This window comes from Urocampus carinirostris, chromosome 13 (genome assembly GCF_059441175.1).
Source record: "Urocampus carinirostris isolate Australia breed hairy pipefish chromosome 13, RoL_Ucar_1.0, whole genome shotgun sequence".
Taxonomy (NCBI): Eukaryota; Metazoa; Chordata; class Actinopteri; order Syngnathiformes; family Syngnathidae; genus Urocampus; species Urocampus carinirostris.
The window spans coordinates 38,932,753-38,948,768 of NC_142361.1; the positions used below are offsets into that span (position 1 = coordinate 38,932,753).

At 40.2% G+C, this 16,016-nt stretch overlaps 1 protein-coding gene across 1 annotated transcript in view; it reads right to left on the minus strand.

Moving 5' to 3' along the window:
• The window catches only part of adgra1b (adhesion G protein-coupled receptor A1b), a 336,527-nt gene that overhangs the window by 186,201 nt on the left and 134,310 nt on the right, over positions 1 to 16,016 (minus strand). Inside the window, exons 10-12 of the mRNA XM_088351215.1 lie at positions 15,280 to 15,429; positions 12,302 to 12,463; positions 10,886 to 11,116 (exon numbers count right to left, since the gene is read on the minus strand). Coding sequence (XP_088207341.1) covers positions 10,886 to 11,116; positions 12,302 to 12,463; positions 15,280 to 15,429 — 543 coding nt within the window. The remainder of the gene's footprint in view (positions 1 to 10,885; positions 11,117 to 12,301; positions 12,464 to 15,279; positions 15,430 to 16,016) is intronic.

Consider the following 16,016-nt stretch of genomic DNA (forward strand, 5'->3'; position numbering starts at 1 on the left):
TGGTTCAAAGTCAAATCATCATCGCAAAGGAAAAGAAAAAATGGTTTCCACCTCTGCAAGTTCTGCACTGCAGCAAAGGAGTCAGGCTATTTTGTATGAATAGGGCGTATTTATTGATGCAGCCCCGATACAAATAAATATAACTCATGCAGAGTTTGGAGTGAAGAAAAATATTCTTTCTCCATTTTGCCCACTGCCACTATCGTGCCATTTCATATTCACACCGGCAGGGTTGGGTAGGGTTACTTGAACTGGATTACTTTCAATGACTTTTGGATTACTCCAATACCAAATATGCTAATAAAAGACAAAAGAAACTAAATAGGAATCAAATGATGACTCACAACATGTGGTAAGCTTTCTCTCCTGGCTTTGATCTCTTTGATTGCCGGCAAAACTAACATAAAATGCAGGGTTGGGTAGGGTTACTTTAACTGGATTACTTTCAATGACTTTTGGATCACTCCAATACCAAATATGCTAATAAAAGACAAAAGAAACTAAATAGGAATAAAATGATGACTCACAACACGTGGTAAGCTTTCTCTCCCGGCTTTGATCTCTTTGATCTCCGGCAAAACTAACATCAAATGCGACAGAAACCAGGGTTGGGTAGGGTTACTTTAACTGGATTACTTTAAATGACTTTTGGATGACTCCAATACCAAATATGCTAATAAAAGACAAAAGAAACTAAATAGGAATAAAATGATGACTCACATGACGTGGTAAGCTTTCTCTCCTGGCTTTGATCTCTTTGATCTCTTTGATCTCCAGCAAAACTAACATAAAATGCGACAGAAACCAGGGTTGGGTAGGGTTACTTTAACTGGATTACTTTCAATGACTTTTGGATGACTCCAATACCAAATATGCTAATAAAAGACAAAATAAACTAAATAGGAATAAAATGATGACTTACAAGACGTGGTAAGCTGTCTCTCCTGGCTTTGATCTCTTTGATCCCCGGCAAAACCAGGGTTGGGTAGGGTTACTTTAACTGGATTACTTTCAATTACTTCTGGATGACTCCAATACCAAATATGCTAATAAAAGACAAAAGAAACTAAATAGGAATAAAATGATGACTCACAACACGTGGTAAGCTTTCTCTCCTGGCTTTGATCTCCGGCAAAACGAACATCAAATGCGACAGAAACAAAATGAAAATAAATCCAAATAATCCAAAATAAATCCAAGACTAGACGCATCATTTTTGCTGGGGACGCATTGTGTCAAATCAACGTGCGTACCCGGGACGCAACTTTTTTCAATTGTTGTTATTACCTGATTACTTTTTTTTTAGCAAAGATTTACCGCACTCCTAACTTTTCGTCAGGCAGATCCGCCATTGTTGTTTTGGTCTCGCGCCGATCTCGGCAAACGAGATCTCGTTGCTTCGAGATGACGTCATTGTTTTGGTGGTTGTGGAGTGAAAGAGAAGTATGCCTCCGAAAAAACTGTTGGTATGAGGTGCAAATGGACAAAAAATTGGTAATTTCCTCAGTGTCGGTAATAAGTCGAAACATAATACAGAAAGTGGTAACAACGGCAATCATTCCGGCACGAAAAAACGGCGGAGAAATTCTTTGGAAGACCGCGAAGGCAAGGAAAACACGTGTGTTGAAGCGAACGATTCGACGAAAGATAAACAAAAGAATACTCCTAGCAAGAAAAGGACTTTTCTGCCAAAATGGACTCAATTCTATTCCTGGTGACGCTATGAGGAGGATGATAATGGAGGCTACATGTCCTGTGATGCGTGCACCCAGCGTGACAAAAAAACTGGATCGCACAAATCATTTCGCAATACGAACTTTCCGAAAAGCACATTGGATCGGCACAACGACAATGAAAACCACAAATTAGCTATGGAAATTCCGTTGCTGCAATTGGACCTTGAGAAGACATTACAACTGTGGCGGGACAGCAAACCACCAAGAATATATGAACTGAAAAATCGGAAGTGATTAAAACTGAATTTATATATAGATTTATATATTTATTTATATATTTGTCGCCGATTTACAATTTACCTGGATAATACTAAATTTTGGGGAGCCATAGATCTCTGTCGGGACCCATAGATTTTTGAGCATGCGAGTCCCCGGGACCCATCACTTTTCACAGGTCAAATGGACACTGTTAGTGTAGACTTTTTTTTTCATATTTGACTACCGTAAATTCCGGACTATAAGCCGCTACTTTTTTCCCTAACTTTCAACCCTGCGGTTTATTCAGTGATGCGGCCAATTTATGTCGTTTTTCTAACGGCTGCCAGCGGCGCTCGAGTGTCGCTACCATTAACTGCCCTGTCAAAGCTATATTATTATTATTAAAGCTTTGAAAACTCTCTCGGTGTACCGTCTTTCTTTGTAAATATGTGTAACCATGTATAATATGTATTTGCAACTGTATATTTTTGTAATGTATTTATTTGTATTATTTTAGACACTTATTCTGATATGTTTTGCACGGGTAAATGAAAAAGGAGGGGCGGAACAAACGCGGGGTGCCGAGTTTAAGTGGGGACCGCTAAAGGTGATGGATGGACAAGGAAAGAAGAGGGGGTAAAAAGTTGGTTAAAGAAAAAGGAGTTGCATGAGTAAATGTGTTCATCTGATATATTTTTCCCACCCTTACCTTTGGAAATATACACTTTTCTCCTTGGATTACTTTCAACAGGGACCCGGACTCTGCACGTCTGCATCAAACCTTAAGTACCGGTATCATTTTCCATTCATTTTGCCGGCTGTGATTTTTGGATTGTGGACTTTAATGAAGAACATTTAGTTTCAATCGCGGGACTTGAAGTCGGGTTCGGGTTAATTTTGTGTTTGTGTTACATGTTTAAATATGGGCGCATGCGGCTTATAAACAGGTGCGGCTTGTGTATGTGCAAAATCGGTTTACCTTCTAAAATGTGGTGGGTGCTGCTTACAATCAGGTGCGCTCTATAGTCCGGAATTTACGGTAATTGCTCTATTGTGTTCCTGCCATCTTTCACTAGTGCATTAAGGCTCCGAGTCAACTTTAGTGAAGACATCCGTATAAGAGCACTGTAAAGAAGTGGCATAGGGGGAGGTAATTATGCAGCGCAGCTCTATAATGTTAAGGCAAACCACTCATGTGCTCCATTTGGTTTTTTCGCTTCAAGCAGTGCGAAGACACATGCCTTTGTTTCACCTCGGGAATAACTCGGTATGCAATTGGTCAAAATGCAATTACCTGGCTATCAGTGCATGCAACGGAACCCGAAGGAGCTGGATGGAGAGAAATCGCCGTAACTCTGCCCAAGGCTTTGTGAGTCGAGGTGAAGACGTGTGTATTCGAGTGAAAATTCCTCAAGCCGTGCAATAAATTTATCTTAAGCAGTTGAAGATGTGGCTAATGAGCTTCAAGGAAGGCTGCATGCGCTGAATGGCCGTCTTAGGAACGTTAACTCATTTTTTGGGGGGGGAAAAAAACAAAAAAAACAGCTAAGGCAAGGATTTCGTTTTATATTTTGTCATTTTTTGGCATTCCATTCGGCACGAGAATAAAATTTAAATATGCAATGATCAACGTGGACTGGAGTCGGTTGGCTTTGTCATACTACCGCAGGGAAAAAAAAAACGTTTTGCTCTTTTCCGATATATAGTCCTTGTTTTTTTCACAGCACTAGATTGCATGCATGCAAAATAATAATAATAATAATATAAAAAAAAAATTTCAACATATAATCGAATACCATACACATTTTTCTAACTTTAATGGGAAAAACAAAAAAACCCACAGTATTAAAATAATACTCTGTATAAATGTTTATATACAGTATATTTTAGCATTTTAAGGATTACGTTATAATAGAAAACTAGTAAAAAATTGATATACCAAAAATAATCGTCCTATAAAAATAGAATTCAATATATAATATAGAAAAAGAGTAAACTATAGATTTTTAATTAATTAAAACATGTCTAAAAGAACGTATATGTATGAATCTCTCTCTCTCTCTCTCTCTAAACATATATATATATACACATACATACATACATACATATATACCGTAAATTCCGGACTATGGAGCGCACCTGATTATAAGCCGCACCCACCACATTTCAGGAGGAAAGCCGATTTTGTACATACACAAGCCGCACCTGTATATTAGCCGCATGCGTCCACATTAAAAAAACGCAATACAAACACGAAATTAACCGATACCCGATACAGTCCAAAAATCACAGCCGGCAAAATAAACGGAAATTGTTACCGGTACTTAAGATTTAATGCAGACCTGCAGAGTCCGGGTGCCCGTTGAAAGTAATCCAAGGAAAAAAGTGTATATTTCCAAAGGTAATGGTGGGAAAAATATACATCCACTATTGTCGGCCGCGTCCACAAACACGTCTCAACTTTACTCCACTTCCCGTCAGCCCGCGTTTGCCCCGCCCCTTCTTTCTCATTTGCTAGTGCAAAACATATCAGAATAAGTTTCTAAAATAAAGCATTACAAAAATATACAGTTTCAAATACATATTGTACATGGTTACACATATTTACAAAGAAAGACGGTACACCGAGAGTTTTCAAAGCTTTAATAATAATATTAGAACTTTCATCCCAAACCGTGCCTGTGAAGGGTAGCAAAACGCTACCAGCAACACGCTCGCAACACAGTAAACAGCTCTGTTAAAAAAACATTCCGTTCTTGCAGTAAGCACGGTAAACCGTCCTCATCTTCCTCCTTATAACTGACGTCATCAAAGTCGTCTTCCCGAGTATGGGAAAGAGACTTTGTCATATAGACGTCGTCGCACGCTTCCTTATTCAAAAACACGCTAGCAACACACTCGCAAAGTGAAGTTTACATGCAGTAGCTCTGTTTCCTTCTTTATCGGACTGCTCGTTTGCTTTTAGCTTGAAAGCTACGTCATGTGCCTTTCTTTTTGCAATTTGCATGATGAGGATATGTCTACGCTAATTTAATTTGTGCACAAGCTAAGAAGTTGCAGTTTAAATCTTTTTGTACTCGAGTGCCGCTGGCGGCCGTTAGAAAAATGACATAAATTGGCCGCATCGCTGAATAAGCCGCAGGGTTCAACGTTTGGGGAAAAAGTAGCAGCTTAAAGTCCGGAATTTACGGTATATATATATATATATATATATATATATATATATATATATATATATACGTTCCCGTCTAGTTTGTCCTGTTTAATTTCGATATCAATCCTGTCTGTCCCGTCCTGTTTCGATATCGATCCCATCTGTCTGATATCTGCTCGGGCAATTGGTATCGATCTCGTCGGCCTCTGGCTTCCTTTCATTCCACGCCAGACTGCTGCCTAACGTGCATGACTCCCCATTTCCCGTAAAATAAAAGGCTTGTGTGAGAACGTCACGCGTTTGGGTCCTGATCCTGTTCTGGTTCTTGACATGCAGGTCATGTTCGTCTCTCAAAAATAGACTATACGTCATCCACCCATCCTCCCTAAAAAGCTTTATCCTGTCTGGAAAAGTAATGAATTTTCTGAGGAAAAAAGAGGAACACCACTTTTTTGATAAGACCATTAATCCAATTCACCAAATCTCCAAGTGACAGCAGATTTGCAGTCTCAGGAGCCTTTAAGTAGCACCTCAACGCCTCCTTACATTAATTCCTCTGTAAGAGATAAGTTCCTCTATGTGAAAGATCATCTCTAGACATTAAAAAAAGGGACACTGGGAATATTTTTTTGAAATGTTACATTGTCCTGACCAATGTTCCCTCCCAGCACACAAGAAAATCTAGCCAGTGCACAAAAATCAGGGCTCCAAATTACTAATTAAGAAGCAAATTAAGTCAAAGTTACAGTGCATGAAGGTCAAAACACACGGGTTCCCCTGACGTTGTGTTCTAAATGCAGTATTTGGAAGTCAAGGTCGAAGTAGAACGAAGTTGAGTAAAGTCAGTAGAGTTTGTCGGGAACCGGCTTCTTCGGCTCGGCTCACTAAAAGGAACCGGCTCTGTTGGGTCCTAAACGGCTCTTCAGGTTGTTTTTTTTGCTTCTTTAATCCCAACATAATTATGCACAAAATGACTTAAAGGAAGGGGGAATAGAACAAAAAAGAAAAAAATACCAAAATGAAAAAGTACTGAAAAGCTGAGAAAAAAAGAAACAAAAGGAAGACAAAAAAATAAGGAAAAATTCAGAAAAAAAAAACAGAAAAAAAGAAAAGATGGAAACAAAGGAAAAAAAAGTAAATAGAGATCAAAAAGAAAAAAAGAAACAGCTCGGAAAAAATAAAGTCAAGTCATTTTTATTTGTATAGCCCTTAATCACAAAGAGCCTCAAAGGGATACACAGGTTATTACACAGATTATTTTTCAGACTATTATTACACCATCCCCTGATCTGGAACCAACATGAGGGCAAGGAAAAACTCAAAAACCTCAACATGAGGAAAATGGAGAAACCTTGAGAAGGGACCGCACATGTGGCATCCCCCTTTCAGGATTACCAGACAGCAAAGGATAAACACAATGAGATTTTTTTTTTAAAGGAATAAAAAAAGAAAGATTGCATTCAAAAAATTTCCAATGATACCAAGCCAATCTTGTTGCCAACATTGTACTTTCATTCAAAAATGTGATTAAATACAGTTGTGTATCGTGAAGCCGACTCAATAAGCCCCCAAAATTTTAGTATTATGCGACAAAATATATCAGGAAAAAACAGAAATGGATATCTTGTGAAAGAATTGTAAAAACAAATGTAGTTTGTAGGCCGTGCAACCTTTTCAATAGTCAGTCAATTCATTTAAGTCAAGTCAAGTCAAGTCATTTTTATTTGTATAGCCCTAAATCACAAAGAGTCTCAAAGGGCTTGTATGATTTTGTATAATACTAAGAGAACCTTGAAATCACATCTAAGGCTAACTGGGAGCCAATGCAGGTTAGCCAAAATCGGTGTTAAAAGAGAAAAATAATTTTGCATTGCCGGAAACTCAGCAAAATGTAACTTGATGTCAAGTTTTGGACATGCTTGATAATGACTGTTGTGGAAAATAGACTTGCATTTGTAGAATAGAGTTGCATACATTTAGAAATGTAGAAAGACTTGCTTACAGTAGTGAGGGAATGTTGACATCATTTCGAGAAGGTCCTTGGCAAGACAGTTGAATTTCCCTAAAAGGGCATGAGACCTGCAAGGCCTTTCTTCAAGGACTCTCTGAGCAAACTGAGGCGAACAACATGTCCTAATAAGGGTACGACAACATCTTCCTTGTTGAGACGTCAGATCTCCGCCGCCTCTTGGGTTGTACTCAAACTGAAGCTATAAAAGCGTTGTTATGTCTGGAGTTCTCTGAGTTCTTTGGGATGACGAAATAAAGAGCTCCCCCTCGTGGCAAGCCTCTGTGTACTTGATTAAATCACGTAAGAAGACTTAAAAGATATCGAACCTGCATTTTCTCCTACATGACATAGTTGCCACACTTGGGATCGCCGTTGCACACTGTCGTTTCAAGCGTTGTTCATCGACTCTGTGAACGCTCAGAGTGTGACTTTATTAAGCTTGCACGAACAAAACACACACTTTCGCAAGAGTGACCCTGAGGTAAAATGTAGAAAAGTACTTAAGCTGCTGCCAAGGCACAGAGACAAGACAGTCTCAATAGAGAAGATTAGAGAAGAAGAAAAAGCCCAATAGCACAATTGTGTCCGCTGACTCAGATTTGGCACAAAAACCACTGACTCTCCCACTTATATTTTTTAATAACCAAATAAGATAGCTGTACAGCAAAACAAGTACGAGAATTCCGACGTGTTGGTAATTTCTCCAGGGAAATTTACTGACGGCTGTGCATTTGTCACATGGCGTGGCGAGGAATGTTGTCATGATTTAAAGTGACAGGTACCCGAGTCCGGAGACAAAGACTATTCAGTGACACCCAGTGTTCATTTGAGCTGTGAAAAATCTATGGGTCCCGACAGAGTGTTATCGAGGTTGAAATTGTAAATCGGTGACAAATATATACTGTATTTTCCGCGCTATAAGGCGCACCGGATTATAGGGCGCACCCCCAAAAAAATAGTTTTTGGTCCTGTATTTTCCATACATAAGGCGCACCGGATTATAAGGCGCTACAATGGGAACGCCGACAAACAGTCGGATGATTCAGTCCAACTTCTTACCCCCTTAACATTCCGAAAGCTTGCACAGAAGCAAATACGTGTCTCAGACATGTACGGAAACAGTGTCTGTACGATGTCACTCAAATGCATCGTTCCATCATTCGGAAGGTTAAAGTCTTGGGATTCAAGAAATGCCAACCATTCCTTACTTTCTATTTTCCTTTTCGCTCGCAACTTTACTGTGCATATGACAATAAACACTTGGAATTGAGTTTAATTTAAAAAAGACCCATCACACAAACATCGATATCACTCTGAAACAAGATACTGGGAAAATATATAGCCGGAGTAGCTCACCGAAGTCGTTGCGTTTGATAATAATGTGCAACCATGGTCCTCTTATATCCGTGAGTGTAGTAAATCCAGGAGAGTAAAATATTTACAAATACAGACTAGTAAAACATTTTTTTCTCTATGTCGTAGTGCAACCCAACGTGTGATTCACATTCATCTTTTTCGGCCAATTGCAGGCTTTGTTTCGCCCCTTTAGCCTATGCGAGCCTGTAAATGATAAAAAGGATCCGCCCCCTTTTTCTTTCGTCGAATCGTTCGGTTCAACACGCGTGTTTTCCTTGCCTTTGCGATCTTCCGAAGAATTTCTCCGCCGTTTTTTCGTGCCGGAATTAATGCCGTTGTTATCACTTTCTGCATTATGTTCCGACGTATTACTGAGACTGAAGAAATTACCAAATTTGTGTTGATTTTCACCTTCCCTCGACGACAACCACCACAACAATGACGTCATCTCGAAGCAGCGAGATCTCGTTTGCTGAGATCGGCGTGCGGACGAAAACTCGAACCGCGAGACCAAAACAACAATGGCGGATCTGCCTGACGAAAAGTTTGGACTGCGGTAAATCTTTGTTAAAAATAAAAATAATCGGGTAATAATGACAATTTTGTGTCGAAAAAGTTGTCTCCGGCTGTGACCCGTTTTGATCTCGACTGCTCTCCCGTTCCGGCTCACGACCAGTTTTTGATCCCGACCACATTTTGCACTGCTGTCCCGACTATCGACCTGTTTTTCCGTCCCTGACATTGCCTTCTCCCGCTACGGAAGAATCACTGCCGATTGCGAGAGCGACTTCCTTCCCGCGTCCAGCGAGCACCGAATCGCGGACGCTGCCCTTCCTCTTTCTATTCAATGAACTTGCAAGATATGTTACGCGATTGGGTCTACCTTTTTTGCCGGTTGTGACAGTATGCACCATAAAAAAACGATCCATGTACAATCAATTTCCCTTGATGCTTTAGTAAAGGTCACATTATAAAATGCATAGAGCGAAAAATAGAAAATAGCCAGGGTTTCCTGGAATTTCACAATCTAAAGCAGGGGTGTCAAACTCATTTGAACTCGGGGGCCACACCATAGAACAAACATTCTGTCGGGGGCCGGACTAGCAGATTCAAGAGAAAGAAAAAGAGAAAGAAATAAGAGAAAGAGGGAGGGAAAAGGAGAGAGGGCGGGACAAAGAAAGAAAAAGAGAGAGAGGGAGAGAGCGTGAGAAACAAAAGATAAAAAGTCGTGAGAGAGGGGGAAAAGAAAGGGAGAGAAAGAAAGAAATTCAAAGAGAAATAGAAAGACAGAAGGAGAGAAAAGAGAAAAGAAAGCGCAAAGGGTAGGAAGAGAGAAAGAGAAAAAAGGGAAAAGGAAAAAGGAAGTTAGAGCAAAACAAGTTAAAGAGACACAGAGAGAGAAAGAGACAAAGAGCAACAAAGGAAGAGAAAAAGAGAGACACAGAGAGTGCAAGAGAGAGAGAGTGGGAGAAAAGGGGTGGAAGAGAGAGAGAGGGTGAGAGAGAGAGAGAGAGAGAGAGAGAGAGAGAGAGAAAAGAAATAGGGAAAAGGCGAGAGGGCTGGACAAAGAAAAAAAGAGAGAGAGGGAGAGAGCGTGAGAAAAAAAAAGATAAAAAGTCGTGAGAGAGGGGGAAAAGAAAGGGAGAGGAAGAAAGAAATCCAAAGAGAAATGGAAAGACAGAAGAAGAGAAAAGAGCAAAGAAAGCGCAAAGGGTAGGAAGAGAGAAAGAGAAAAAAGAGAAAAGGAAAAAGGAAGTTAGAGCAAAACAAGTTAAAAAGACACAGAGAGAGAAGGAGACAAAGAGCAACAAAGGAAGAGAAAAAGAGAGACACAGAGAGTGAAAGAGACAGAGACAAAGGGTGGGAGAAAAGGGGTGGAAAAGAGAGAGAGGGAGAGAGAAAGAGAGAGAGAGGGAGAGAGCGTGAGAAACAAAAGAGATAAAAAGTCATGAGAGGGGGAAAAGAAAGGGAGAGGAAGAAAGAAATCCAAAGAGAAATAGACGGAGGAAGAGAAAAGAAAGTGCGAAGGGTAGGAAGAGAGAAAGAGTAAAGAGAGAAAAGGAAAAAGGAAGTTAGAGCAAAAGAAGTTAAAAAGACACAGAGAGAGAAAGAGACAAAGAGCAACAAAGGAAGAGAAAAAGAGAGACACAGAGAGTGAACGAGACAGAGAGAGTGGGAGAAAAGGGGTGGAAAAGAGAGAGAGGGAGAGAGAGAGAGAAATAAATACAAGTACAGTGTCTTTGTTCGAGGCACCTGGCTTTAGCAACATCAAGTTGACATATTTCAACCTGCAGCTTATTTTTCTCTTGCGCTTCTTTGAGTGTTGTCTCGCGGGACAGATTCAATCCTTAGCGGGCCTGATCTGGCCCGCGGGCCTCCTGTTTGACAATCTAATTAACAGATATAGAAATAGCTGATTTCCAAGATTACCTTGATGAGATGACTGGGTGGCAAGCCTCGATGGATTGTGTCACATTTGAAGTTGAGGAACGATTCGGCCATTGTGTCACGTTCTCTTCTAGAACCCTTGTTCTTGGGGGTGTTCCTGTCCGGTTGGGCCGATGTCGTTGACAATGGAGATTGTTGGAGAGCCGTGCAAGACAGACCCAGAAAGTTGGAGGGTCGTATCAGAAAAGCCTCCAGAGCTATGTTTGCGGAAACCTGAAAAAAAACAAGTCGGGCTATCCATCGGTAGTTCTGACCAATGTTCCCTCTAAGCTGCGCACAAGAAAATCTAGCCAGCGCACAAAAATCAGGGCTCAAAATGACTCATTAAGAAGCGACTTGAGTCAAAGTTACAGTGCATGAAGGTAAAAAATACACGGGTTCCCCTGAAGTTGTGTCCTAAATGCGGTATTTTGAAGTCGAGTCGAAGGAGAACGAAGTTGAGTAAAGTCAGTAGAGTTTGTCGAGAACCGGCTTCTTCGGCTCGGCTCACTAAAGGGAACCGGCTCTTTCGGGTCCTAAACGGCTCTTCAGGTTGTTTTTACTTCTTTAATCCCAACATGACTAAATATGATATAAAATAATGGACAAAATGACTTAAAGGAAGGGGGGAATAGAACAAAAAAGAAAAAAATAACAACATGAAAAAGTAGTGAAAAGCTGAGAAAAAAAGAAAGAAAAGGAAAAGAAAAAAAGAAGGACATTTTTTTTAAAAAGCCAGAAAAAAAGAAAAGAAGTAAATGTAGGAAAAAAGTAAATAGAGAACAAAAAGAAAAACGTAACAGCTCGGAAAAAATGAAATGATGATCTGCATTTCTATAGCGCTTTTCAAGTCAATGACTTCCCAAAGCGCTTAACAGTGTGCTTCACATTTCCTAATAGCGGCCTTGCAGCCATGTAAGGCGCTAACCTGCTTATTGGGGGTATTAGGGGTTCAGTGTCTTACCCAAGGACACTTCCACATGTAACACGGACGAGCCGAGATTCGAACTGGGATTCCTTGATCCCAAGACGAGCGCTCTACCTCCTGAGCTACTGCTGCCCCCGAAACAAAAAGAAACAAAAGGAAAAAAAGAAAGAAAAATTTAGAAAAAAATCCAGAAGAAAAAAAAAGAAAGAAATGTAGGAAAAAAGTAAATAGAGAACAAAAAGAAAAGAGTAACAGCTCGGAAAAAATAAACACAATGAAATTTTTTTTTAAAGGAATTTAAAAAGTTTTGGACCTGTTTGATCATGAATTATCTTGCCACACTTGGGATTATGGTGGCTCACTGTTGTTTCAAGCGTTGCTCACCGACTTTGTGTGAACGCTCAGACCCGTGGAAAATTACAGGGAACATTGGTTATGATTACAAATCCTTTTGTTTTCTTCCTGTTTTGTTTTGGTTTTCTCAACCGTACCTTGGAAATGGCCTGGTTGTCTCCAGTTAGCGCCAGGTCTGCGATGCGTTCCACGCACTGAACAATCCTAGTGCACGCCCTGGCTTCGTTCTGGGCCATCCATAGGATGTGTTCCTCAACCAGCATCATGTTGCTGGCTATCTCTGAAATATAGTCCCCCAGCTGAAGAGACATTCAGATGTTTGCATGCGCAAAATTATATTCAAAACATCTGAGACAATAAGTACGTGGGTGATATATCATACACATCAATAAGGGGCATTTATTTACTCATTTTTGCATCGTTTCCTTCATATAAAGGCTCTATTGTACTGTCTGTGACATCCTACATGCTGACATTTCTTGTTTAAATATTGTGTAAATTAAAACTACAACCTTATCCTCCTTGTTTTATAACCTTATCTGCTCTGTTCCTTTATCTTCTTGGTTTTTTACCTCACTGTGAATGTGTGAAACTGGAGTGTCATGCCCAATTTCGTTGTCACAATATGTTAACCCATTTTGCAACAATGACAACAAAGGTATATTCTATTCTATTGACTCACTCATGAATGAGTTTAATGCTACCCTGGCTAGTGTCCTGGATTCAGTAGCAGCCATACGGCTTAAATCACGACCTAAAAGACGCACGCCTTGGTTTACTGATAAAACTACATCGCTTAAACAAGAATGCAGGAAATCAGAAAGAAAATGGCGCGCTACCAAGATTGAGATTTCCCGTCAAACCTGGTGTGACAACTTGTTAAAGTATAAAGCAGCCCTTGCCTCTGCAAAATCAGCCCAGTGTTCGAAGTTGATTGCGGCACAAAAGAATAACCCCAAAATCCTTTTCGACACTCTAGCATTGCTAACGAGGCAACAGATTATTCCAGATAGTTCTACCCATTCAGCCCGTGACTTTATGGTCTTCAATGCATATGGGATGACATTTCGAAAGACACTGTTAATACATCACATATTAAAGGGCTAAAATCTATAGATGCACGACATGGTGGCTGTCCAGGGAATTTCTCCCGGTTTAGTGATCTGTCACTCGATAATCTTCAACGAGTGGCCTCTCGAAATAAAGTTTTCATTCTTTCATTCATTCATTCAGTCAATGCATTCATCCATACAGTATTTTAACAGTCCCTACATTGTTCAAAACGATATCTAGTTTGCTGTCAGGGAAAGGCCGTGAGTCTGGATTTTATCAACCCACCTGCAAAATCCAGCAAGATCCAGTCTTAACAGCACTGGTGTGAGGACGGAGTTTTGAGAATATTCCACTCTAGGTTTCATTTTATTCTAACCACGCCCATATTTTGGTCAGACTTAGACCGGTGGAATATATGCACCGAGGAAGACTGCATCTGCATCCTCTTAGTTTACGTTCGAATTGGTTCGTTCCGATTATGAGGAAAGCGCCCTTGATGGCGACAGTTATAAGGAGAAAGCTGATGACGGTTTAACGTGAATTTCGCAATTGCGGTACGGCTTCTTTTACAGCTACGCTTTGCGCGTTGCGAGCGTGTTAGGAGTAGCGTTTTGCTACCCTTCACAGGCACGGTTTGGGATGAAAATCATATTATTATTATTAAAGCTTTGAAAACTCTCTCGGTGTACCGTCTTTCTTTGTAAATATGTGTAACCATGTATAATATATATTCGCAACTGTATCTTTTTGTAATGTATTTATTTCAGAGACTTATTGTGATATGTTTTCAACGAGCGAATTAAAAAGAAGGGGCGAAGCAAACGCGGGCTGACGGGAATTGGGGTAAAGCTGAGTTAAATCTCTTTGTTGTTGCAGCGGAACAATAGTGGATATATATTTTTCTCACATTTAACATTGGAAATATACATTTTTTTCATTGGATTACTTAAACGGGACCTGGACTTTAAAGGTTTGCATTAAATTCTAACTACCGGTATCATTTTCCGTTCATGTTGCTGATTGTGGTGGATGGATTGTGTACTATATCTGCTGTTACAATCGCGGCACCTAAAGTCAGGTTTGGGTTAAACTTGTGACTGTGTTACATATTTAAATGTTGGCGCATGCGGCTTATATACAGGTGCGGCTTGTGTAAGGACACAACTAATTATGTCCGCAAAATGTGGTGCGGGCGGCTTATAATCAGGTGCGCTCTATAGACCAGATTATACGGTAATTGCTCTAACCATCTAGTCTCACAACCCGGATGTTGATTTGAACACTTGTAGGAAAAGAAAGCTATTTCTCTCTCTCTCTCTCTCTCTCTCTCTCTCTCTCTCTCTCTCTCTCTCTCTCTCTCTCTCTCTCTCTCTCTCTCTCTCTCTCTCTCTCTCTCTCTCTCTCTCTCTCTCTCTCTCTCTCTCTCTCTCTCTCTCTCTCTCTCTCTCTCTCTCTCTTTTTTTTTCTCCACCCCTTTTCTCCCACTCTCTGTCTTTGTCTCTTTCAGTCTCTGTGTCTCTATTTTTCTCTTCCTTTGTTGCTCTTTGTCTCTTTCTCCTTCTGTGTCTTTTTAAGTTCATTTGCTCTAACTTCCTTTTTTTCCTATTCTCTCTTTTCTTTCTTTCTTCCTACCCTTCGCACTTTCTTTTCTCTTTTCTCTCCTTCTGTCTTTCTATTTCTTTTTGGATTTCTTTCTTCCTCTCCCTTTATTACCCCCTCTCTCACGACTTCTCTTTTGATCTCTTTTGTTTCTCACGCTCTGTCCCTCTCTCTCTCTCTTTGTCCCACCCCCTCTCCTTTTCCCTCCCTCTTTCTTTTATTTCTTTATCTCCATTTTTCTTTCTCTCTAATCTACTCGTCCGGCCCCCGACAGAATGTTTATTCTATCATGTGGCCCCTGAGTTAAAATGAGTTTGACACCCCTGCTCTAAAGTATTTAAAAAAACTGTTTTTTCATGCATTTTACATTCTACTAAATCTAACTCACCTGAACCTGGAAATATATGTGTAAACGCACCATAAAATAAAACAATGACAAGATTTATGTGCTTTCGACACTTACTTCTTTGCGCTTTTTTACCATTCTGGTCAGTCTTTCCACCAGATGTGTGACAAAAATGACATCCATGACATCTGTGAATTGAGCCGCCCTGCTGGTGAAGGCCACTAACTGCAGTCCTAAAGCCTGAGCATTAGTGGCGTTAATGGTTATCTGTTGAGAAATTAAGAAATATCAATTAAAAATATGTAGGAAGCGGGGCTTTAACGAACAAAGGAAATATGTTTTACAGATTATGATTGTGTCAATCATTAGAGTACATTCAGATTCAGATATTCTTTATTGTCATTCTTGTACACGTGTATACGAAACGAAATGTCGATACATCTGACCCGCACAGTTTCCTTAAATGTACAGATATAAATAAAATGTTGTATCGAGTTGGAGTATTGAAGTACTAATAATATACTAAATAATTATAGCTATGTATAGTATTATAAAGTAGTGCAAAGAGTGCAAGAGGAGCAGCTAACCAGATGTGCAAAATGGGCAGTCAGGTAAACAAGTCACGATACAATAAGAATAACACTGGAGTCTGTTTATCCACTAGTAATCATTCAACCGTCCTTGTACCGCTTATCCTCAGTCGGGTTGCGGGGTTACTGGAGCCCATCCCAGCCATCTCCGGGCAGTGGGCAGGGGACACCCTGAACTGGTTGCCAGCCAATCACAGGGCACACAGAGACAGACAACTCATTCGCTCATTCACCCCTAGGGACAATTTGCACCGGGCAATTCAC